At 38.9% G+C, this 26,234-nt stretch overlaps 1 protein-coding gene across 1 annotated transcript; it reads left to right on the forward strand.

Moving 5' to 3' along the window:
* Window positions 1-25,374, forward strand: LOC135115199 (rhodanese domain-containing protein CG4456-like). Its single transcript, XM_064031707.1, has 4 exons — window positions 1-141; window positions 16,407-16,520; window positions 21,955-22,123; window positions 25,132-25,374. The coding sequence occupies exons 1-4, from the start codon at window positions 135-137 to the stop codon at window positions 25,214-25,216; spliced, it is 375 nt and encodes a 124-aa protein (XP_063887777.1). The 5' UTR covers window positions 1-134; the 3' UTR covers window positions 25,217-25,374.
* Window positions 25,375-26,234: the final 860 nt, after the last annotated feature.

Here is a 26,234-nt window from a genome sequence, read left to right on the forward strand (position 1 = left end):
GCAACTAGACATCGAGTGACTGGGACTGGGTTCTTTGACCAGTCAGTAATCTACGATTCACGTCACCGCGTTGCCTCCAGTATAAATTGTGCCTCTGTCCGGCGAGTTCTCCCGTTCACCGCCAGCTCTACACCATGACAGGCAAGTCTGTGATATTACGCATTGAGAAACTGCGCCGATAAATCTGAATTTATTCTTCAAGAACCACTAATAAGCTAGTGAAACAAGCGAAATTATAGAATATAGGGGTTTATCGTTTTCCAATGTTATAGTCGCCTTGAGTGGTGGTGGTGGTGGTGTAGTATCGATGGCCAAGATAAAAGTGCGAATGCAGTGAGCGGAGCGAGCAGGTGACCCCGATAAGAGAACATTGGCCTTTTTCAGTCAGTGTGCGTATACAAAGCAACTTACTCATGTATCAAGTGCTGTGAAAGTAGAGCTTCACACACACACACACACACACACACACACACACACACACACACACACAGGCGTGTGTGTATATATATATATATATATATATATATATATATATATATATATATATATATATATATATATATATATATATATATATATAAACAAGGTTATTAGTTTACGTAGAGATAGAGAGAGAGAGAGAGAGAGAGAGAGAGAGAGAGAGAGAGAGAGAGATGGAGACAAGCGGGTGCTTGCGGTGCTTGGTACCGCCTCCCTCCCATCTTGCTTATTAACACGCAACATGTAGGGCGCCTTGGTGCTGTCCACACGTGGCAGTGAATACCTTTGAAGCGAAGAGGGTTGATGGCGGGGCCGGATTAAGACTCTTAGAGGCCCTAGGCACTTAGAAGATTTTGGTGCTCCCACTTATATTAATTCAAAATATAAACAATAATAAACAATAAAATAAAATTTTATTCATCGAAATTAAACAAAACTTACAATAAGATGGAAATTTTTTTTATTTTTTATATATATTTTCACTTTACTTATATTTGAAAAGTTTTTTTACTTTTTATTGCAAAGTCCTTGATCAGATCCTCAAAACTAATTTTATGTAACACATATGCTTCTATACTTAACAGAGATAAGGCAGCCAGCCTGCCTTGTTGCATAGTTGTTCTGACAGAATTTTTAATATATTTCAACTGGAAAAAAAGAACTTTCAGCTGAGTAATTTGTGACCATTGGTGTTTAAAATATACGAAAGCCAATGCCTACATTTGGAAAGGCACACTCAATATTGTCTTTACAATTATTTTATAAAGTTCAGCATGACTGAATCTTGTTTTTACTTTTTTTTTTTTTTTTTTTTTTGCACTGAACTTATGGCATACATGAATGAAACTGCTGAAGCTCAGCTGAGAAATTACTTTTAAAGTCCTCTGATTAAGCATCAGTCAGTTTTTGACAGCACTGAGAATATCTTTTAATGTTAGTAGAAGATGAAGTGACATTACGTGGAACATCACTTAGAAAAGAAAATCTCTGCTATTTCTTTGTGTATCTCTCCTCTTCTTTTCATCTCAATTTCAAATTTGTCAGCAATTGTGTAAAAAATGGTGATACGAAATTTATCTCTGCCATTCAGATATACATCTGGTGCATCTCCGTCATTGGGTACCTTCTTTCAGATACGTTTGTGAGTTGTAGCTGCCTTGTAATCAACATCTGTAGCATTTCCTTTGTAGCTTCTTCATATCTTTCAAATTCAGCTCTTGAAGTGCACAGTTGGTCAGCTAATGATACATATAGATCTGCACACGTTTTTTTTAAGTTCACATCCTCATTTTGTAGAACTTGGCTTCTTTTGTGAAAATTTTGCAAAATCCCATTCCAAAAATTCAACATAAAAACGAATTCTAACTCTTGCATCTTATCTTCAATATTATTTCCATCTCTTCTAGCGTCTCCCTTTTGTGATTGGTCTTCGGCTATTCTAATACTTCTAAAATTTTAAGGAAAGATTTCAAAATTGCTGTTGTTGCCATAGCATGTACCTCCCATCTGGTATGAGGGAGACATTTTAAGACACTTTAATTTTCAACATAACCTTAAGAATTTTCCACCGGCTGCTTGAGGCTGAAAAAAAAAAAGTATAAAGTAACTGAACTGTACTTATAAATAATCACTGCTTCTTGACAGCAGCCAACAACGCTTCGGCCTACTAGATTAAGTGAATGAGCTTTTTTTTTTCTTTTTTAGAAACAAACTTGTTTGTTCCTATTATATATATATATATATATATATATATATATATATATATATATATATATATATATATATATATATATATATATATATATATATATATATATATATATTTTTTTTTTTTTTTTTTTTTTGCTGCATCCCCTTATAACGCTCAGACATGTTAGTAGCGTTGTCATAAGACTGATCCCTACATTTTTTAAAGTTTAGCATACAAGCTTCACGTAAGTATTGCATCATCCGATTTGCCATTTCCTCACCGTTATGACTTTTCATTTTCAGAAAGGTTAACAAGCGTTCAACAGGTTGTCCGTCTTTTAATTACATAACAACAACACTTAAGGTTTAAAAGCGTTCAATAGGCTGTCCATCTTTTAATTACATAACTACAACACTTAACTGATCGATATGTGATAGATCTGGTGTTGAGTCAACTGACAAACTAAAATAACCAGAAGATTTTTCTTCATCAACAATGAGCGCTTGGACATTTTGTGCCATTAACTTAATGAGTTCCTCGCAGGTGGTTTTGGACAGGTAAGAAGGATTTCCTTTGCCAGAAATCCCATTTTTGAAATGTGACCTACTAAAAATGGATCAAGCTGGCTTATGAATGTTCAAGCAGCCCCTAAAAACAATTCCCATTTTGCAATGATCCAAAAACCTTTGTTCTGTTCCTCGAAAAGCCAAGCCACGTTCAGCTAACGTACGAATAACAGCTATGGACACGCCTCAAGACATGTTCCCAGTAATCACACTTCCTGAATTTCTTTCTCCAGCTGTTGCCCAAATCCCGCACCTTGTCTGTGAGTTAAATATGTTAGCATAAGCTCTCGGTGAGTAGTGCTTTTTTCATGATTATCAATTACAATAATATTTCTCCAGTCACTGAACCCTTCTCTTATAATAAATTTCGAGAAATTTTAGGAGCAAACAGTTTACAAACAAAACAATAAACTGATCCTGTTGATAGTGAATACAGCAACCACTCTCTTGTATTTCTTATCATTGGCTTTTGGCTTTTGTCCCAACAAAAAGTTTCTGCGAACAATACCTTACTGGTTTGCCACTACTGGAATGTTGGTAAGACTCGTCAAATGGCCCATTGTGCTGTTGTCTGTCACCGGGTTCACAAGCAGTCTAATAAGCCACATCATCAGCAGAGAAATCAAGCCACAACCCTGGATCCTTTGCTACGCTGTGATTTACTTCATCATTTGCAGACACTAATTTCACCACCATCACCATGGTCTACAAACTTTCAGCAATTATTTTAGTCCCAGAATGTATTATAAAGCAACCTTAATCAACATTTGCAGTAGAGGTATCAAAAGAATTTACAGGCAAAGTGAGATCAGTAATAAGACATGTGCTGGATGAAACTGCTTATGACACCTCGGTGAATCTAACGTCATCATATTTTGATCCCGAAGTGATCAAAGTGGTATTTACGGGATTTACCGTATTTGTGTCCACTTCTGATGATAGAGATTGGTTTTGACCAGGAATCAGTATATCATGTTGTGGAACTTGTGTGAAGTAATCAGACAGCGGACTCTAAATCCAAAGTCGTCTCGTTTCTTTTTTGATAGTTTTCGCTTTTGTTCATCATTGACACGTTTCATCTTGATTCTTGGGGTCTGTAAAAATACAAAAAATAAAAAGAATATTTTGTTTGAATTATTATGAACACAATTACACATGTCATAGACAGAACCATACAGACAATTTAATTCCCGGCTTACAGCTGAATCTTGTGCTTTTGTGCTTTAATTAATATAGACAAATTTTGTTTTAGAATTTGTAAACTAAAAAAGTAGAGTTGCTGGGAGCGCATTATAAATTAGTAGCGACAGCAGAACTGGAACCTGCGTAGGAGCACTCAGCACATGGATGCAGGCCGCCTTGTATCACGTGATAAAATAAACTTGTCACTACCACCACCACATGAGAAAAAAGAAAAAAAAACCGCTGTCCTCACCACCACCACCACGACACCACGTACAAAAAATGCACGTGGAAACATCACCAGCATTACGTAAATTAACAGACATAATGAAATACAAACTCAATTATCACCACCAGTCCACCACCATGCGATGAATAAAAAATAGAAAATACATGCATACTCAAAAACAGCACTATACATCATTTGGCCATTTTCACGAGTTTCACATTTCATAAGCATTTCCACAAAATTCTGAAACATTAGTTACATTATTTGTTGTCAGTTATAATAAATAAATAATAATAATAATAATAAAAAACAGCTTACAAGCACGGTCTTATTTTCAGGGTTTCCATTTGGTATTTTTCAACACCAGATTAGGGTAAATTTGGTAATGAAGCACCGTGATTGGTACTGAACTTACATTTGGTAATGAAACGAAAGAAATTTAGTATTGAACTAAAAATACTTAAAATAAGTAAATAAATAAATAAATAAAAATAAATAAATGAAAATAAGAAATACTTCCACTTATACATCCCCTTACACACACACACACAAAAAAAAAAAAGTCCATAGTGTAACCTCTCCAGTGACCAGCTAGTAATAAAAAAATAATTAATATTTCCATATCTTAGTCGGAACGTTCAGGGTGAATTTTTACGTGTGCTGCATCATTCTATTTTCACTGTCACCCTGCAGACCTGAGACACCAGGATTAGCATTAAAAGGCAACAAATAAATGTTCATTAGTTACGACCGCGCCGGCCAGGTAGCGATCCCTGACAACTTTTATTCATTTCCTTGCTAGGCCGTCCCTGCTCAATTCCTCTCCCTCTCATACCCTCCACTTTCCACGATTTTTGTTCGAGACTTGTATACGTGCGTGCGTGTGTGTGTGTGTGTGTGTGTGTTGTTCAGATTGTATACAAATTTCACAGACTGCATGCAAAGTTTCCCCTGCTCTCATGTATGTAAAGGGGGATTTCTTTTTTCCTACGATTTCATGACTCTTGGCGAAGGCCTGCACTCTCTGAGTGCTCTTGTTATTATTGTATGAATCTATACAGTGATCGACATTCGCAATTAGAACTCCCGCCGACGTGAGCGTCACATTGCACAAACTGGCCACTCGCTCTTACTCAGTCAAAAAAAAAAAAAAAAAAAAAAATCTGCCAGGAGAAAATAACTACATGTCAACTTATGTTAGTCTCTCATCTGATTTTGAAAGTACAGAATAACGGATTCGGTGTTTGACATATTGACATAAGGGAAAGTTATGTTTTGTGACTGCTCATTGCTTCGGGCAACTAAACGGCTGTGGTTGTTTTAAACAAAATATTCTACTAAGGTGAAGTGCGATGCCTGGAAAATATACAGACCACGATTACATAGTACGAATGTTAGAGTTTCACTAGAAGGTTGAAACAAATAGAAAAGTAAAAACTGTTGATAGTGAAAATACTTGAAGAAAATGATGAAGAAATGGAACGGTGACGGACGCAAGGATGTGCCTCACCACGAACATGGTGGTGCGCCGCTCCAAAAAAAAAAAAAAAAAAAAAAAAAAAAAAATACAATATATATATATATATATATATATATATATATATATATATATATATATATATATATATATATATATATATATATATATATATATATATATATATATATACTTTTTTTGTTGGTTTGCTGTACGGTGAGATATATATATATATATATATATATATATATATATATATATATATATATATATATATATATATATATATATATATATATATATACATATATATATATATATATATATATTTTTTTTTTTTTTTTTTGTATCTAGGAAGGACACTGGCTAAGGGCAACAAAAATCTAATAAAAAAATGCCCACTGAAATGCCAGTCCCATAAAAGGGTCAAAGCAGTGGTCAAAAATTGGTGGATAAGTGTCTTGAAACCTCCGTCTTGAAGGAATTCAAGTCATAGGAAGGTGGAAATACAGAAGCAGGCAGGGAGTTCCAGAGTTAACCAGAGAAAGGGATGAATGATTGAGAATACTGGTTAACTCTTGCGTTAGAGAGGTAGACAGAATAGGGGTGAGAGAAAGAAGAAAGTCTTGTGCAGCGAGGCCGCGGAAGGAGGGGAGGCATGCAGTTAGCAAAATCAGAAGAGCAGTTAGCATGAAAATAGCAGTAGAAGACAGCTAGATATGCAACATTGCGGCGGTGAGAGAGAGGCTGAAGACAGTCAGTTAGAGGAGAGGAGTTGATGAGACGAAAAGCTTTTGATTCCACCCTGTCTAGAAGAGCAGTATGAGTGGAACCCCCCCAGACATGTGAAGCATACTCCATACATGGACAGATAAGGCCTTTGTACAGAGTTAGCAGCTGGGAGGGTGAGAAAAACTGACGGAGACGTCTCAGAACACCTGACTTCATAGAAGCTGTTTTAGCTAGAGATGAGATGTGAAGTTTCCAGTTCAGATTATAAGTAAAGGACAGACCGAGGATGTTCAGTGTAGAAGAGGGGGACAGTTGAGTGTCATTGAAGAAGAGGGTATAGTTGTCTGGAAGGTTGTGTCGAGTTGATAGGTGGAGGAATTGAGTTTTTGAGGCACTGAACAATACCAAGTTTGCTCTGCCCCAATCAGAAATTTTAGAAAGATCAGAAGTGAGGCGTTCTGTGGCTTCCCTGCGTGATATGTTTATCTCCTGAAGGGTTGGACGTCTATGAAAAGACGTGGAAAAGTGCAGGGTGCTATCATCAGCGTAGGAGTGGATAGAACAAGAAGTTTGGTTTAGAAGATCATTAATGAATAATAAGAAGAGAGTGGGTGACAGGACAGAACCCTGAGGAACACCACTGTTAATAGATTTAGGAGAAGAACAGTGACCGTCTACCACAGCAGCAATAGAACGGTCAGAAAGGAAACTTGAGATGAAGTTACAGAGAGAAGGATAGAAACCGTAGGAGGGTAGTTTGGAAATCAAAGCTTTGTGCCAGACTATCAAAAGCTTTTGATATGTCCAAGGCAACAGCAAAAGTTTCACCAAAGTCTCTAAAAGAGGATGACCAAGACTCAGTAAAGAAAGCCAGAAGATCACCAGCAGAGCGGCCTTGACGGAACCCATACTGGCGATCAGATAGAAGGTTGTGAAGTGATAGATGTTTAAGAATCTTCCTGTTGAGGATAGATTAAAAAACTTTAGATAGGCAGGAAATTAAAGCAATAGGACGGTAGTTTGAGGGATTAGAACGGTCACCCTTTTTAGGAACAGGTTGAATGTAGGCAAACTTCCAGCAAGAAGGAAAGGTAGATGTTGACAGACAGAGCTGAAAGAGTTTGACTAGGCAAGGTGCAAGCACGGAGGCACAGTTTCGGAGAACAATAGGAGGGACCCCACTAGGTCCATAAGCCTTCCGAGGGTTTAGGCCAGCGAGGGCATGAAAAACATCATTGCGAAGAATTTTAATTGGTGGCATGAAATAGTCAGAGGGTGGAGGAGAGGGAGGAACAAGCCCAGAATCATCCAAGATAGAATTTTTAGCAAAGGTTTGAGCAAAGAGTTCAGCTTTAGAAATAGATGTGATAGCAGTGGTGCCATCTGGTTGAAGTAGAGGAGGAAAAGAAGAAGAAGCAAAGTTATTGGAGATATTTTTGGCTAGATGCCAGAAATCACGAGGGGAGTTAGATCTTGAAAGGTTTTGACATTTTCTGTTAATGAAGGAGTTTTTGGCTAGTTGGAGAACAGACTTGGCATGGTTCCGGGCAGAAATATAAAGTGCATGAGATTCTGGTGATGGAAGGGTTAAGTACCTTTTGTGGGCCACCTCTCTATCATGTATAGCACGAGAACAAGCTGTGTTAAACCAAGGTTTAGAAGGTTTGGGACGAGAAAAAGAGTGAGGAATGTATGCCAAATGCGAGACACTATCACCTCTATTATGCGCTCAGCACACAAAGACGGGTCTCTGACACGGAAGCAGTAGTCATTCCAAGGAAAATCAGCAAAATACCTCCTCAGGTCCCCCCAACTAGCAGAGGCAAAACGCCAGAGGCACCTTCGCTTAGGGGGATCCTGAGGAGGGATTGGAGTGATAGGACAAGATAAAGATATGAGATTGTGATCGGAGGAGCCCAACGGAGAAGAAAGGGTGACAGCATAAGCAGAAGGATTAGAGGTCAGGAAAAGGTCAAGAATGTTGGGCGTATCTCCAAGACGGTCAGGAATACGAGTAGGGTGTTGCACCAATTGCTCTAGGTCGTGGAGGATTGCAAAGTTGAAGGCTAGTTCACCAGGATGGTCAGTGAAGGGAGAGGAAAGCCAAAGCTGGTGGTGAACATTGAAGTCTCCAAGAATGGAGATCTCTGCAAAAGGGAAGAGGGTCAGAATGTGCTCCACTTTGGAAGTTAAATAGTCAAAGAATTTCTTATAGTCAGAGGAGTTAGGTGAGAGGTATACAGCACAGATAAATTTAGTTTGAGTGAAAGTGACTCTGTAGTCGTAGCCAGATGGTTGAAAACTCGGAAGATTCAAGAGCGTGGGCACGAGAGCAAGTTAAGTCATTGCGCACATAAACGCAGCATCCAGCTTTGGATCGAAAATGAGGATAGAGAAAGTAGGAGGGAACAGAAAAGGGGCTACTGTCAGTTGCCTCAGACACCTGAGTTTCAGTGAGGAAAAGAAGATGAGGTTTAGAAGAGGAGAGGTGGTGTTCTACAGATTGAAAATTAGATCTTAGACCGCGAATGTTGCAGAAGTTAATGAAGAAAAAGTTGAGGGGGGTGTCAAGACACTTAGGGTCGTCGACAGAAAGGCAGTCCGACCTGGGGACATTTATGGTCCCCTCCCCAGATGGGGACTCCGAGGCTGGTGTAGGACTCGCCATATATATATATATATACATATATATATATATATATATATATATATATATATATATATATATATATATATATATATATATATATATATATATATATATATTTTTTTTTTTTATGCAGGAGGGACACCGGCCAAGGTTAACAAAAATCCATTAAAAAAAAAAAAACCGAGAACTGGTCCCCTAATAGGGCCCCAAGCGATGGTAAAAAATTGAAGGATAAGTGTCTTGAAACCTTCCTCTTGAAAGAATTTGAGTCATAGGAAGATGGAAATACAAAAGCAAGCAGGGAGTTCCAGAGTTTATCGGAGAAAGGGATGAATGATTGAGAATACTGGTTAACTCTTGCATTAGAGAGGTGGACAGAATAGGGGCAAGAGGAAGAAGAAAGTCTTGTGCAGCGAGGCCGCGGGAGGAGGGGAGGCATGCAGTTAGCAAGATCAGAAGAGCAGTTAGCATGAAAATAGCGGTAGAAGATAGCTAGAGATGCAACATTGCGGCGATGAGAAAGAGGGTGAAGACAGTCAATTAGAGGAGAGGAGCTGATGAGACGAAAAGCTTTTGATTCAATCATGAGAAGAACCCCTTCAGACATGTGAAGCATACTCCATACATGGACGGATAAGTTCCCTGTACAGAGTTAGCAGCTGGGGGTCTCAGAACCCCTAACTTCATAGAAACTGTTTTAGCTAGAGATGAGATGTGAAGTTTCCAGTTTAGATTATACGAAAAGGACACGAGAATGTTCAGTGTAGAAGAAGGGGGACAGTTGAGTGTCACTGAAGAAGAGGGGATAGTTGTCTGGAAGGTTCTGTCGAGCTGATAGATGGAGGAATTGAGTTTTTGAGGCTTTGCTCTACTCCTATCAGTTTTTGAGGTTTGCTCTACTCCTGTCAGAAATTTTAGAGAGATCAGAAGTCAGGCGTTCTGTGTCTTCCCTGCGTGAACATCGAAGTCTCCAAGAATGGAGATCTCCGCATAAGAGAAGAGAGTCAGAATGTGCTCCACTTTTGGAAATTAAGTAGTCAAAAATTTCTTGTATTCAAAGGAGTTAGGTGAGAGATACACAACAGATACACAACAGATAAATTTAGTTTGAGAGTGGCTCTGTAGTCATAGCCAGTTGGTGGGAAACTGAGAAGATTGAAGAGCGTGGGCACGAAAGCAGGTTAAGTCGCTGTGCATATGCACAACACCCTGCATTGGATTGAAAAATGAGGATAAATAAAGAGTAGGAGGGAACAGAAAAGGAGCTTATGTCAGTTGCCTCAGACACCTGTGTTTCATTGAGGAAAAAAGATGAAGTTTTGTAGAGGAGAGGTGGTGTTCTACAGATTGAAAATTAGATCTAATACCGAAAATGTTGCAAAAGTTAATGAAGAAAACGTTGACATTTATGGTCGATACCAGAAGAGTAGTCCGACCTTGGGACATTTATAATCCCATCCCCAGATTAGGACTCCGAGGCTGGTGTAGGAGTCATCATGATAATTTTTGAATTTTGAGTGAAGAGTATGTGTGTAATTAGGTGCTTGTAGTTTTGTGTTTGTGTGAAGAGAGTTGTCTTTAGAGCGAATGGTGTGACTGTCCCCATGTGCTGTGAGATACAAAGGGAAACGTTCAGTGAGGTCACAGCTGGGTTTAATGATAAGTTCACAACACCCCCTGATCCAGTGTTTTAGACCTCACTGGGTGTAATTATCGTTTCGGCAGGTGCCTACTGCCTCCTCCTGACACTAGCCTTTTACTTTGCTATCCTCCACAACCTTGAGTAATTAGTGTAACACCCTACTCGTATTCCTGACTGTCTTAGAAATACACCATCATTCTTGACCCCTTCCTGATCTCTAATCCTTCTGCTTATGATGTCACTCTGTCTTATCTGTTGAGCTCCTCTGATCAAAACCTCATATCCGTATCTTATTCCATCGCTCAAATCCCTCACCAGGAACCTCCAAAGTGGAGGTACCTCTGGCATTTTGCCTCTGCTAGCTGGAGGGAACTAAGGAGGTATTATTCTGATTTTCCTTGGAAAGACTATTGCTTCCGTGTTTCTGTGCGCTGAGCGCATAACAGAGACGATAGTATCGGCCATGAAGGCATACATTCCTCACTCTTTCTCTCGACCTACACCTTCCAAACCGTGGTTTAACACAGCCTGTTCTCGGGTCTATACATGATGGAGAGGTGGCCCACAAAAGGTACTTGATCCTTCCATCACCTAAATCTTATGCACTTTATATTTCTATCCGGAATCATGCCAAGTCTGTTTTCCAACTATCCAAAACTCCTTTATTAATAGAAAGTAAAATTTTTCAAGATCCAACTCCCCTCGTGACTTCTGGCACCTAGCTAAAAACATCTCCAATAATTTCACTTCTTCATCTTTCCCTTCCTTATTTCAACCTGATGGCACCACTGCCATCTCACCTATTTCTTAAGCTGAACTCTTTGCTTAAGCCTTTGCTAAAAACTCTACCTTGTTCTCCCTTCTCCCGCGCTTTTCGACCACTTCATGCTGCCCATTAAGATCCTATGCAGTGATGTTTTCCATGTCCCCGCTGGCCTTAACCCTCGGAAGGCTTATGGACCTGATGGGGTCCCTTCTATTGTTCTCTGAAACTGTGCCACCGTGCTTGCACCTTGCCTGGTCGAACTCTTTCAACTCAGTCTGTCAACATCTATCTTCCCTTCTTGCTGGAAGTTTGCCTACATTCTGCCTGTTCCCTAAAAGGATAACAGCTCTTATCCTTCAAACTACCGTCATATTGCTTTAATTTTCTGCCTCTCTAAAGTTTTTGAATATATCCTTAACAGGAAGATTCTTAAACATCCATCGCTTCAAAACCATATATCTGATTGCCGGTATAGGTTCCGTCAAGGCCGCTCTACTGGTGATATTCTGGCTTTCCTCAATGAGTCTTGGTCATCCTCATTTTGGGATTTTGGTGAAACTTTTGCTGTTGTCTTAGACATATCAAAAGGTTTCGATAGAGTGTGGCGCAAAGTTTCGATTTCCAGACTACTCTCCTACGGCTTCTACCCTTCTCTCTGCTACTTCATCTCAAGTTTCCTTTCTGACCGTTATATTACTGCTGTGGTAGACGGGGCAACAAAACGGCTGTGATTGTTTTAAACAAAGTGTTCTACTAAATCTATTAATTTATTAAAAATGGTGTTCCTAAGGAGCGGTATTAACAAAGAGTCGTGGCGTTCTGCTAAGATTTCTGATTAGTCTCATGATTATTTCCCAATCCTGCTTAAGGCTGGGCTGAGCGTAAAACTTAAGCCCCAGTATGAAATGGTGAAAGAGCGAAACGGTAAAATCTTATATTTCTTAATTTCACACGTTAATAGTAGAGTCTTTTAAATTTTAAGTGTTAGATAATTTATCTTCGATTTTGTAAGGACACGAGTGCATGATTTATATATATATATATATATATATATATATATATATATATATATATATATATATATATATATATATATATATATATATATATATATATATATATATATATATATATATAAGGAAATTAGATCCCGGGCAATGTGCAAGGTGCGAGTAGTTTGTTTCAGTGTTACAACCTTGAGCCAGCGGGGCCATGCTGCTCCCACTCAGTAACTCCTCCTTTCCTGTCCCTTTTCTTTAGTATGGAGATGATGACCCCATGGCCGAAAAATCTAATAGAGGAAACCCAGCTACACCGATGACAAGACTTTCCTTCCCCGTCTAGTCAATATAAGGGGAAAGAAGTGGCCCCAGAATGTTTGACAACACCATACATGGCATCAAGAGACAGTTAAAGCCGCTCTACTGGTGATTTTCTTGGTTCCCTTACTGAGTCTTGGTCATCCTCTTTTAGAGATTTTAGTAAAACTTTTGCTGTTGCCTTAGACATATCAAAAGCTTTTGATGGAGTCTGGCACAAAACTTTGATTTCAAAACTACCCTCCTGTGGCTTCTATCCTTCTCTCTGTAAATTCATCTTAAGTTTCCCTTCTGACCGTTCTATTGCTGTTGTAGTAGATGGTTACTGTTCTTCTCCTTAATCTATAAACAGTGGTGTTCCTCAGGGTTCTGCCCTGTCACCCACTGTCTTCCTATTATTTATCTATGATTTAAACCAAACTTCTTGTCCTATCTACTACTACGATGATGATACCACCCTGCACTTTTCCATGTCTTTTCGTAGACCTCCAACCCTTCGTGAGGTAAAAGGTTCATGCAGGGAAGCCACAAAACACCTGACTTCTGATCTCTGTAGAATTTTTGATTGGGGCAGAGCAAACTCAGTATTGTTCAATGCCTCAAAACTCAATTCCCCCATCTATCAACTTGGCACAACCTTCCAGACAACTCTCCCCTCTTCAGTGACGCTCAACTGTCCCCCTCTTCTACACTGAACATCCTCGGTTTATCATTTACTTATAATCTAAACTGGAAACTCCATATCTCATCTCTAGCTAAAATAGCTTCTATGAAGTCAGGTGTTCTGAGGCGTCTCCGCCAGTTTTTCTCACCCTTCCAGCTGCTAACTCTGCACAGGGGCCTTATCCGTCCATGTATGAAGAATGCTTCACATGTCTGAAGGGATTCCACTCATACCGCTCTTCTAGATAGGGTGGAATCAAAAGTCTCATCCACTCCTCTTCTCTAACTAACTGTCCTCAGCCTCTTTCTCAGCGCCGCAGAGTTGCATCTCTTGCTATTTTCTACCGCTGTTTTCATGCTAACTGCTCTTCTGACCTTCCTTACTGCATGCCTCCTCTCCTCCCATGGTCTCACTGCACAAGACTTTCTTCTTTGTCTCACCTCTATTCTGTTCACCTCTCTAATGCAATAGTTAACTGGTATTCTCAGTTATTCATCCCTTTATCTGATAAACTCTGGGACTTTCTGCCTGCTTTTGTATTTCCATCTTCCTATGACTTGAATTCTTTCAAGAGGGAGGCTTCAAGACACATATCCCTAAATTTTTTGACTGCCGCCTTGGACCCCTACTCTGGGATCAGAATCTCAGTGGGCTTTTTTTTTTTTTATTTGATTTTAGTTGCCCTTGGCCGGTGTCCCTCCAACATAAAAAAAAAAAAAAAATTCACCAGGATGGTCAGTGAAGGGAGAGGAGAGCCAAAGTTGGTAGCGAACATTGAAGTCTCTGATGATGGAGATCACTGTGAAAGGAGAGTCACAATGTGCTCCAATTTGAAGGTTTAGTAGACAAAAATGGTTTTGGTCAGAGGAGTTAGGTGAAAGGTATACATCACAGATGAATTTAGTTTCAGAGTGACTCTGTAGTCGCAGCAAGATGGTGGAAAATTCCGAAGATTCAAGTGCGTGGGCACGAGAGCAAGTGAAATCGCTGCGTATGTAGACGCAACATCTTGCTTTTTATTGAAAATGAGGATGCAGAAAGTAGAAGGGAACAGAGAAGCTGCTGCTGTTAGTTGCCTCAGACACCTATGTTTCGGTAAGGAAAAGGATGAGGTTTAGTAGATGAGAGGTGGTGTTCTACAGATTGAAAATTAAGGTCACGTATTTTGCAGAAGTTAATGAAGAAAAAGTTAATATGGCGCGAGCGATGTCAAGACAACAGAAAAGCAGTCTGACTGTTGTGGCCCCCTCTTTCGACAGGGACTCCGATGCTGGTGTATCTACTATATGTACACAATTACATGGTTTGGTTATGGGTTGGGTGAGCTGCATTCAGTTGATATACGATTTGTAATACGGTATTTTCAAACATGGGCAGACTAATACTACTGTTCATCTGTTGTAGTGACTCAAGAAGATAATTTCATTACATTAAACTTTGACTATATTGAAAACTAGCAAAAAAAGTTTGGCCTGTTGCATTATCATCAAAATAATGGAAATCGATCTATAAACGGGTATTGTGTAAATTGTGATATATTTTATGTTCAAGGAAGGCAGACCAAGAACAAAGGCAAATGTATGAAAATAGAAACATAATTCTAAAGGAAGAATGAATTCAGATTTAGAGGTGGCCTTGAATCTCCTCTCTCCAGCAAAAGTTAAGTGATAGGAGCGAGGAAATGCAGATGCAGTCAAGTTCCAAAGTTTACCAGTAAAGGGGATGAGAGAAAGTGCTAGTTGACACTTGCATTACCACGGTGGACAGAATAGGAGTGAGAGTAAGTAGAACGTCTTTATGGAAGCCATTCGAAGTCATAGGAATGGAAGCAAAACCGAAACAGGAACAAAGTTCTAGAGATTTCTTGTGAAATCTTGTGCATTAGTGGGCTGGACAGGACAGGGATGAAAGAGTGAAAGTACTCCTGCAATAGTGAGATGGACAGCATAGGGATGAGAGCATAATGCAAAGAGTTTGGTACTACGAGTGACTTAGGCAAAAGGAGTGGTAGTGAATTAAGAACGTCACAAGCAGTAGTGGTGGATTTACTGTAGTAATGATGTTGATGATGGGGAGTCATGGTAGTGGAGATGGACCATTGGCTGATGTGATCTACAGATTGTGAGAAGTGTCTGCGGAGATATGACACAGAAATAATGATATTTGAAGTACTGCATGATGAATAAATTGTGATCAACAACAGCGAAACATAAGTCCCCTTTCTGTATTATTTCTTTCGCTTGTTGTAACAGGTTGTTATCCTTATAATAAGACACTAGAGATAGAGCCTAATTGAGGAGGCTGGTCATCTTTACCATCCCGTCATGAATGAGAGCGAAAAGCTGAAGAAGAAGGAAGCATTGTATCTCTTTTAAAGGGTTTGTTCATTCATAAGGATTATTTTCAGACCACGGAGATTATTTGTAGTATTCCATTTTTTTTCTTCTTCTTCTTAAGACATAAAATTCTTGATAAACTATCTTTACCATCTTGAAAGCACTCTTGAAAATTTCAAATGGCAGCTATTAGATATCTTGGAAAGGACGGGAAAATGTTTGCCAATATGGTTTTTCGGCACCAATGAATTGAGATTGACAAGCTCTTGACTGAGTGAGAATACTAGTTGTTTATCTGTTAAATATAGCTTCTTGAATATTGGAAAGAAAAAGAAGGGGATAAAACTAAATGTATATTATTCTCTAGGAGAAATGTGTGGTTGGAATGTAACATTATTTTGTAAATTATTATGAAAAAAATATTTAACTACATTAATCAGTAAATCTCACCTGAAAAATATAATTCAAGGATAAAAATGCATGTTGTTTAATTTTTGGGAGTTGTCTGCACCGAGCAGACACCAAATGTAAATAGCCTGTGTTCTGAAAAGACTTATTCTCTCTTCAGAAGAGATGATTAGTAGTGTTCTATTTTTTTTTTTTTTTAGTGTTTTTCCTTTTGATTGCCCAGAATCCTGATTAAACAGTCACTTCAGTAGAATCTTTGTTTCAGACATCAGTTACGAGGATCTAGTGGGGAAGGTGAAGGACATGACGGTGGTGGACGTGAGGACCCGCGATGAGGTGGTGCAGCAAGGTCAGCTGCCACACTCTCATGTCCTGCCCGGTGAGCTCACTGCGGGGTGCCCTCGTGCCACGCATTACACTTTTTTTTTTTTGTGTATATCATCACAATCCTGGTTATTTCTCCAAGAAAGTAGACGTTACATTGATCCCAGAAAGTTTTAAAGGTCTGGATTTTTAAAGGCCTCGAATACCTGCCCGATCTATCTGAAATCACCAGCTATTAAACCCTTTCACAAAACTCTTACTTGGCACAGCACGCCAGGAACCACCTCAATACCAGATCAATGTTGGAGTAGAAAACACAGCTATTCTATATAATGACAGAATATATTAATAATAATGTTAGCTTACAAATAACTTGAGGTAGTACACATTAAAGGAAATTAGGGAACAAATTTCTATCCTAGACCAACACAGGATAATTCTCATACTCAGTTATCATACGTTTCTCTTTACTCAGGCTCTTATATCGCCTCCCTTGATGCTTAAAGGTTATATGCACCAATATATGACATTCCCGTCACTTCACAAAACACTTTGTGCTTTGGCCTACACAGGCAGCTGAAATATTTCCGTCACTAAATAACAATTCCCGTATTTTACCTCCTCAAACCTCACAAGACATAAGCACCGTCACCGTGGATCACCTGTAATACCATAACACCACCCCCAAAGACACCAGTAACACCACAACACCACCACAACCCCAACCACAAAATGGCTGCCTATTTACACCGGCGCTGACCCCTCAGCGTTACGTCACCGACACAACTCATCAACCAATTTTCAACGGACAAGAGCTCTTGATACCACAAAAGACTCACCAACCTGATCCTGGATATCAGGGTTATACCACCACATCACTAATACCTCAACACAAACACTCAATCACCACACCACACCCTGAGAACGTCGCCTCTCTCAGTCCCCTCAAGGCCTCTGGTGTTCTGAAGAAGCATTTGTTGATTCAGATACAAAACTCAGACATCTATTGCCTCTCCCTTCAACACATTCCATCTCAAATACACCTTTCCCTTTACATATATATACATATAAAGAACTTAAATTATGAAGAGAATTATACTATATGATATAAAATGAGTAAATAAGCCTTATACTAACTTATAACTAAGAATAAATATGCGTTTAGAAGAAAACGGAATACGGGGAAGACTAAGAAAACGTGTTCCTTTTCAGGGTAAATTCGGCCAATAACATGACAGTGAGTATGTATGTATGTTTGTTTGTTTTCTGCGAAAGAGAGACAACAAAAGAGAGAAAAGAAAATGCCCACTGAGGTGTCAGTCCCAAAAGAAATGTCAAAAAAGTCACTCAAAATTACGCGATAAGTGTTTTGAAACTTCCCTCTTGAAAGAGTTCAATTCTTAGGAAGGAGAAAGAGAATCAGGCAAGGAGTTCCAGAGTTTACCAGAAAGAAAAAAAGAATGAATGATTGAGGAGAATACCTGTTAACTCTTTCACTACGCAGTTGGACAAAATAGAGGTGAAAGTAGAGGGTCTTATGCAGCGAGACCGTGGGAGGAGTTGAGGCTTGCAGTTAGCAAAATCAGAAGAGCATTTAGCGTGAGAATAGCGGTAGAAGATAGCAAGAGATACAACTTTGCGGCGACGTGTGTGTGTGTGTGTGTGTGTGTGAGAGAGAGAGAGAGAGAGAGAGAGAGAGAGAGAGAGAGAGAGAGAGAGAGAGAGAGAGAGGCTGAAAGCAGTCAAGTTAGAGGCGAGGAGTGTACATGTGGGAAAAATTTCCAGGATTAAGGACAACCATCTCAGCGCCTGGGTCAGTAACGCCAAGAACTTCATTCAACCAGATGTTAGTTGATGGGGACGTCAATCAATCATGACACCGTAGGCAGGTACCCCACACCAGTCCGTGATAGTGACAACGACCCTTGCACTGGCACTGCTCCGCATTTTGACACACACACACACACACACAGAGAGAGAGAGAGAGAGAGAGAGAGAGAGATAGAGAGAGAGAGAGAGAGAGAGAGAGAGAGAGAGAGAGAGAGAGAGAGAGAGAGAGAGAGAGAGAGAGAGAGAGAGAGAGAGAGAGAGAGAGAGAGAGAGAGAGAGAGAGAGAGAGAGAGAGAGAGAGAGAGAGAGAGAGAGAGAGAGAGAGAGAATCCATCTATCTATTCATGAATAGAAATTAAGGGACATTTTTGCCGTCTGGTCTGTGTGGCTGTCCTGCCTGAGATCATTATTTCAAGTCTTCAGACCACTCAGGACCATAATCTGAAGCACTTCTGCCCTCACCTCCACTACTTTCAAAAGGCTCTAATTAAATTTACGCGTATTTTTAAGGCTGTCTTTTTTTATGGTTCTAGTGACAGATTAACAAGATTTCTACATTATCAGAAGAAACTTTTGAGAATCCGGCTAATCATCTATGTGGCCTTTGAAAACAATCGTGGTGAGAAAATAAAGAGCTTCTGAATACAGGCCTCACATCGATCATGGACCAACCAGAAATATTCAAGTACATAACAATATAACAAGATAACAAGTGTGATATGAGCGAAATCCTTTTAGGTAATTGTGATAGGACGAGAAGTAAATTTTTAAAGCCTGATAAAGTTACTTTTGAAAAAGAAGGATGTTATTTTTCCTTAAACAGTGTTAAACAGTTTGGTCAGATTCAGTAGCCAATGGTAAATCATAAAGCCTCGACAGTACGGACAGAAGACGCAGCGGCAGGTGGCGTGGGGATGGAGTTAATCTTAAGCAACCTGCTAGCCATCGCTGAGGCTACTGAGCGAAGGCGGAGCGAGGGTCACATGTCCCACGCCCAGCCTAATAGGGAATGGAGTCTATGTTAAAGGTACAGGTGATTCTCGGTTTACACGATATATAGGAATTTTCAGGCATGGTATAAACAGAAATCCTGTAAAAAAACAAAACAAATGGGAAAAGGGGATTAGGGATTTAAACCTGTTTAATTTTACTGTTTTGCCCTTAGATCTATTTATATGGTAAGTGAATAATACTAATTCCCACAATTTATTCTTCATTGATCCTAATCTTGAATAAAAAAAAAATAGAAATACAGAAAAGAAACAAAGAAAAAAATGAGAGAAAAAAAAATCCCTTGACATTCACGTATGTACAGGACAGCACTGGCTCGTCCTTAATTAAATGAAAACATCGTGTAAATTCAATTATTTTTATTTCAAACAGTGTTAAACCTAATTTGTATGAAAAAAAAGGTGTAAACCGAGTCATCTGTATAAGGAAAAAATGAAGCACCAGAAAATGATATAAGTGCAGGAAGCCGTGTAGTGTCTTAGGACCTACCTGACTCTTGTTACGGTCCCTAGAGTGAGGGGTTGGCGCCATGTCCGAGTCTCTTCCATTTGTTTCTGTCCTTGCCATCTTCCTCTGCGACTCATCCTTTGCAGTTCTACCGCGATCACAACCCTCCATTTCACTCTCTGTTCTCTCGTCTATTTTCTTCCCTCATCTGGTTTTCTCCAGGGTCTTTTCATCGGTTTCTGGTATTCTTTTCCTACTACGTAACCAAACCATCTCTCTCTCTCTCTCTCTCTCTCTCTCTCTCTCTCTCTCTCTCTCTCTCTCTCTCTCTCTCTCTCTCTCTCTCTCTCTTTTATCTTATCACTTCCTTAATGTATTCCAGTCGTGCTCTCCTTTTCATTTCTTCATTTCGCAGATGATCTCTGAGTGATATACCCATTATCCATCTCTGTTTTTTCCAACTTCCTCTCTTTTTTTTTTTTCTTTGATGCTCAAGTTTTTGCTCCATCTGTCTGGGGTTCAGTCCCGCGCTGCCTGAAGGTCTCTCGTGGTCCTCAGATAGATTTATCAGTGTTTATGAAATGCATGACATTTGGTGTTGGTGGCGGCAGTGGTGTTGGTAATATTGTTGTTATTATTGTTGTTGTTGTTGTTATAAAATCATCGTCAGAATTAAAAAAAAAAAATCGTTCATCATTCCTATTCACTAAGTAATATCTTAATTCATTTCATTATTTGTTTGTTTATTTATTCATTTATTACATTTTTTTTATAGATCTTGCTGTGTATCCACTAGTTATAAAAGAACAAGTAAATTAATTACTACTAACATTCACAGGACCATCAATCATGCATGCTGTCGTACCTTTGGCTTGATCATTATGACTGCTGTGCCCAACACTTATGACTATATTCTGAAACACTTCTGATCGGACCTCGATTACTTTTAAAAAGGGTCTAGTTGAATTGACACTGGTTTTTAAAAGTGCTTTTTTTTCAAGCTTATAATGATAAATTAACAAGATTCTACATTATTAACAGGAGAAACAATCTTGAAAACTTGGCTGGCTACTTCTGTGGCCTTTGAGAATGGGGAGTTTTCAGAACTAGTGGTTGTCACCAGGTGGCAGCACAGACACAAACTCTACTCTCACATACAAGCAATATCAGATATACCTACAGTGTTATTCTATTTACGTGAAGATGCAATGGGCTTATATAATATATTTTTCTACGTAATCTCTTCTAAGTAGTAACACAAGTAAAATAAAACTTTTCATGAACAAATGTATATAAGTTGATTTCCTAGTGAATCGGCATTTAGATTTATTTGGTCATCTTGATTTCCAAATGAATACACTATTGATTGGAAACGTCTTAATCTAGACGACAGTAAACATAAAGGCAACATGTCAAAAGTCCAAATTACACAGATCTCCTTCCTAGTTTATGGAAACGGCAATTTTAATAAAAAAAAAAGGGCAACTCGAGTGTCCTGGTGATAGTAATACTGTATCTGTAACCAAAACAAACACCTGACTCGGCCGCGCTGGTTGAACTTGTGGGACTTGGTGGCCCCCACATTGAATGGCACATTGAGGGACACAACACAATGGCATCGTTACAAAACTGGTGAAAAAGTTTCCTGTACTCCTCTCCCGTCACTCAAGGATCGCCTGAGAGATGTTTGTTTTGGTTCTCGATTACTTTGCCTTGTCGCTCGCTTCGTGAGAGGGATGCTAAAATCCCCACAAAAAAAAAAAAAAAAAAAATAGAGCCATATATCACGATGTTACTGAGTAGGTTGTGTCATACTATAGAGTAGTGTGATTTCTTATTTTTTTCATTGTCCAAATCAATAGTTTTTATACTTGTAATATACTTTATTTAAGATAATGCTAGCAGTTTACTCGATAATCACACACACAAAAATAAAAAAAATAATTTGACCACATTCTCTCAATATTATCCATACCGGATATTGAAAAGTCGACACATCATTTCAATAGAATCATGATGATCAATGTTCTATGCATCTTTACGCACTTGGGATTTACTACAACAATATTTTAGCTCTCTTTCCTACAGTTAGATGAGCAGCAATGACATCTAGCGGCTTAGTTCCGAAAACTCCCCATTGTTGTGGTGAAAGAGCAGAGCGTTTCTGAATACAGGCCTAATAGTTTCCGTTTCGTTTTCAGTGCAGGAGCTGGAGGAGGCTCTCATGCTGTCGCAGGAGAGCTTCAAGGAAAAGTACGGGTTTCCTCTGCTGGATACTTCCGACGAGAACCTGGTGATTACTTGCAGGTCTGGCCGTCGGGTGGGAATTGCCAACGACATCCTTAAAGCCAAAGGATTCACCAAACACAAGTGAGTTTTGGCTGTTGTTTTGAGATGCTTTTGGATCAAGTAACAGTTATTTGGAAGGTCACAGACATGATAGACACCCTGGATTGTCATGTGTATTTTAATTTATTTATTTAATTTTTATTGAGGATAGAAAATTCTTATTAAACTATTGCAAATGAGGCGTTCGCTATAGTCTGAAAAAAAAAAAAACCGCTATATTTACCAGTCGACTGCATTATACAAATAAAAGGCGATCAACAGGAAAAAGAAGATCTTTAAGTCATTTGTATGTTGTTAAACCAACTAATAAAATATTATGAACATTTTTAGCCACCAACATGAAGCAGAGAGCAAGAAATGTGACAAAAAAAATCTAAATACTGCATACATTATCTCTAGTTTGGGATGTATCATCACCTTGAGATGAATGCTACTTTTTCCTCTCCACATAAGTTTGCTTTATCCCTTTAAGTTATAAGATTAACATAAAACAAACCATGTTTTGATGCCAAATCTTATCAGGACACTGGTGGAGATTATCTGTTTACATCGTCTCTCCCAGTGTCTTTCCTTAGTTGCGGTTTGTCATGTCTTCCAATGTCTTCCCTAAGTTGCCGCTTTCTTCTTCGGAAATACAACCCATCCTTTCACAATTTGGTTCTTTTGTGACATGTTCTTGAAATCAACCACAGCACATGTATTGACTTGGGTTTGACAACAACACTGTAATCTCATATCTCCCATTTAAAAAATTTTTTTTTTAAGAAGTCAGCATGTTTGATATCGGCCGGGTCTTTCGTCTTGGCACGGTTTTGGCCGTCACAATACTCTGGCAGCACAAATAATAATTGTTCGAGTCTTTTTTGGATTTGCCAGATAAATCATTAGAAACCAGTGGAAAAATGTTTCAAACTCAATATGCAGTAAGAAACTAGAAATAAATATGAAAACACCGAGAGTCTAGTTGCGAGTATTTAGCTTATAATAATTGTTCTGTAGAATATGCATCATCAGATAACGTGGACACTGTTAGCATAAACGCTTAGGATTAATGTTTTGTAGCATATAGGTAAAATACATCAAGATGTATAAAGAGAGGAATTTTTAGAATGTGCTTTTACAGAGAACTGTGGGACCGTTGACCGACCCTTACATAAAAACAGCCGGCGATCATCGGCAAGTGAACCCATAGCGAACTCCCCGGTTGGAGCGTTCGCATTGGTCTGGAAAAACTGCCAGATTCACCAGCAAACTTAATTTTACACAAAAAAAAAAAAAACTTGGTATGTTGGTAAAAAAAAAAAAAAAAAAACTTACATCATTTAGTGTATTATCAAATCAACTAATAAAATATTAGGAACATTTTTTGCCACCATTATCAAACAGAGTCAGAAATATGGCAAAAGGAGCTAATTACTAGGTACATTATCTTGGGTTTGCGATGTATCGTCACCTTGGGACAAATGCTATTTCTTCCTCTTTGTCTAAGTTTACTTTATCCATTTGAATTATACACTTAACATACAACTTTATAAATCCTGGCACATATGGAAGAAACAACCATGCTTTGATGCCAAATCTTAGCAGGACACTGATGAAGGTTGTCTGTTGACATCGTGTTTGCCAACTTCTATGAGTTCCCGCTTGTCAATTTACATAGTGTCTCCTAAAGCCTCCTTTGACTTTTCGCTTTCTTCTTTGGAAATACAACCCATCCATTCACACCTTAGTTCTTCTTTCGTGATACGATCGAACAATCAACCACAGTACATGTATAGACTGGGATTTTACAACACCATTGCAAACATATCTCACACCTCGTTTTTTTTTTTTTTTTTTTTCTTTTTTTTAAGTCGGTGTGTCTGATATCGGCCGGCCCTTTCGTCTCGGCACGGTCTCAGCCGTCACGGTAACCCTGCAACACAAATAATAACAATTCGATGTTTTCGGGATTTGCTATATAAAACATTAGTCCTTGTAGAAACCAAATAAAAATGTTTTATACTAAATATGTAGCAGGAGACTAAAAATAAATGTGAAAGCACTGACAGCCTAGTTGTGAGTATTTAGCTTATAATGACTGTCCTGTAGAGTGTGTATCACCGGATCCTGTGGAAACTGTTAACATGAATAATTAGGATTAGTGTTTTGTAAGATATAGGTACAGTACATTAAGATAAATCAAAAGAGGCGGTTTTAGAACGTGCATCTGCAGAGAACTGTGGAAGCATATACCGAGTCCTACATTAAAACAGCTGGCGACCTCCGGCATCTCATACCATTGTGAACGTTCCAATGCAGGAAAGTATTCTTGAAAATTTCAGTCTATAAGAACCATCATATCTACGTCTTGGGGTGACACAAAACCATCTAATGGTGCATCCCCGTCACCTTTCCCCTTGTCAGCCAGAGAAATAGTGCGTGGGAAGGATATGAAATGGTTACAGTGGGTAGTCCCATGCATGTTTTATGTTTTATATGAGTTTTCTTAAGTTTTAACGAGACAAAAACCGAAACCTCCTGGTTCTTGATATACATTTATCTTCAGATTACATGGACCTATCCCGGTTTACAGTAGTGCAGATAGAGGAGAACGGTGCCAGCTGTTTGAAAGTGCAGCCTCTTTCTGGAGGTTCGGTCTGGGAATAAAAGACAAATGTTAGAACGGGGTTAAAGAAGCTAGGTATTGAATGTCATGTGCAGGGCTACGTCAGAATATTTCAAAGCGTCTCGTCTTGGTGGGTAAATCGGCCCATGTAAGAAGTACAGACAATTTTCAAACTTCATCAGATCACTCTCTTCACGATGTCCTCAGAAACATGAGCAAAACCCTAAAGATCAGTAATCACGATAGCACTAGAAGCACTGCCTTCAACATTGATAATAAACTCTCGTTTGATAAGTAACGAGATTATTTAAAACCCTTGATGAATAACAATATCATCAACTTGACAGCATGCTCTTCTATCCAGCGAGTAATGAAATCGGTGGTGAAATACTGAAATGGTGTATGGTTGCTTCTCTTGCAGGTTGTATCGCGGATCATTCCTGGAGTGGACTGAGCGAGGCGGTCCTGTTGTGAAGCCGGGGCAACCCTACGAACCCAGTAATTGAGCACTGAACGGCTGCTCTTGCTCTTCTCGGTGAGTCAGCGGGCTGGGCTGGAGTGGCTAAGACAACACAGTGTACACCTGTTGGACCTTGACAGAGGTTTGCTGTAGTTTGTATATGCTGTAGAAATGCGTTCCATGGAAACATATACCACAACAAAATTATCGTGTTTTTTAATCCTGTATCGTGACTCATCAATTTATCAAAATTGTCTACACTAACACCATTAATATTTTGCTGGATGGATTGAGGAAAACTGTTTACTAATAAAATAATATTTGTATTATATAGCATTATAATTATGTGTGTTATGGCATTGAATGTCCTACTGTCTGTGAAAGTTTTGTGATCTGACTCTTGAGTTGCAAGTGAGTTTTCATGTACGTGAATCCTCAGACGTGACAGCAGAGGGATGGCAGGGGTGAGAGAAGATACCATTCTCTAGAGTGTGGTGTCCATATTATTAAATAAAAGACACGCACACACACACACACACACACACACCTAGTAAATATAAATGATGACTAAAAAAAATCATTGACTATTAAAATTAAAGCAGTAGCATAACAAAAAGATCAATAACATTTTGTCTTGGTTTTCAGTACCTATTTCATACACCCAAATACAAATTCACTTCCATCCGACAGATTTGAAAACTATTAAAAAATATTAAAAGTAAGTTAGAGCTGTAACATTACACAGACAAGCAGACACCATGGAAGAGTAATACTGTAGTCACCGTGTGTCCTTTCATTCAGTTTAGGTACAATGTATGGGATGCTTGAGTTTTTGTATCGGGCAGTTTTACATCTGACAGCCTGCAACAAGTTCTTGCTATTTCTAGTATTTCTGCCAAGTATGTCGTGTAAAATATCTTGGTAATAAAGGGCGGTGATTAGGTGCCTTTAGGAGGCATTCACAGAACGTACTGTTTCTCACGTTTTCTGCATAATGATGGATTTTTTTTTTTTTTTTTATGTAAGTGGGGCACCGGCCAAGTGCAATAAAAGATAAAAAAAAA

Source organism: Scylla paramamosain, chromosome 29 (assembly GCF_035594125.1).
Source record: "Scylla paramamosain isolate STU-SP2022 chromosome 29, ASM3559412v1, whole genome shotgun sequence".
NCBI lineage: Eukaryota > Metazoa > Arthropoda > Malacostraca > Decapoda > Portunidae > Scylla > Scylla paramamosain.